General features: G+C 34.1%; 1 protein-coding gene across 1 annotated transcript; it reads right to left on the reverse strand.

Annotated features, from left to right (window-relative positions):
• Window positions 1–294: 294 nt before the first annotated feature.
• LOAG_19273 (hypothetical protein) lies at window positions 295–473 on the reverse strand (the record flags this gene model as incomplete). Its single annotated transcript, XM_020451925.1, has 1 exon — window positions 295–473. A coding segment is annotated over one exon (179 nt), but the record flags the coding sequence as incomplete, so codon positions are not given.
• Between the last annotated feature and the right edge of the window lie 303 nt (window positions 474–776).

Below are 776 nucleotides of genomic sequence, written 5' to 3' on the forward strand. Positions count from 1 at the left end.
AACACTTAATTTGGATAGTATTTGATTTTCAATTCATATGCTATTGTTACATGTCCACTTTGATTAATAAATACAAATACCATATGTTTAACATATAATTTTATTCTGTTTTTCAACATTAGCAATTTCGTTTTCACAACATTCTCGAGAGAAAGAAAAGGGAAAGAGAAAATTTAATAAGGATAATTGTGAAGGATCACATCGTCTAAACAATATCTTTATGGCTCTAACTGTTGACAAAACAACTGAATCACTTATCGAAATTCATTTGGACTGAGTTTGTGAAACAGTCAATCAACGGTAATAATCATAATCAAGATTTCTCCTCGGAAAGATTTGTCTCAGTGCATTTTCTACACCAAATTTTCGAAAACCAACAATTGCATATACAGGGCCGTCATGGGCAAAAGACTGATGGCGAACTCCAATTACTGATGATTCATCAAGTAAACGTAACGTACTCAGCGGAATGTCTGGGAATGTATTACTGCAAGCAAACAAATAATGATATTCGCAGTCTTATTAGATCAGAGAAAAACCAAAGCCAACAGAACCCTGTTCACTTTCACTGTGACATTTCCGTAATACAACAATATGTGATTCGGGAAACTGATCATGAATGTCTAGTTGAATATTCTTAATATCTTACCGGAATATCTCTTCGCTATCCTCCGGTTCAGTGCCATTGACTAGAGTAAAATGGAAGGCTATCACTTGATGACTGTTAAGGAAGGACAATTCCTTCTGCAGAAAAAGGATAATTTTACACAATTAGG

The sequence above is a fragment of the Loa loa genome, assembly GCF_000183805.2.
Source record: "Loa loa unplaced genomic scaffold supercont3.4351, whole genome shotgun sequence".
NCBI lineage: Eukaryota > Metazoa > Nematoda > Chromadorea > Rhabditida > Onchocercidae > Loa > Loa loa.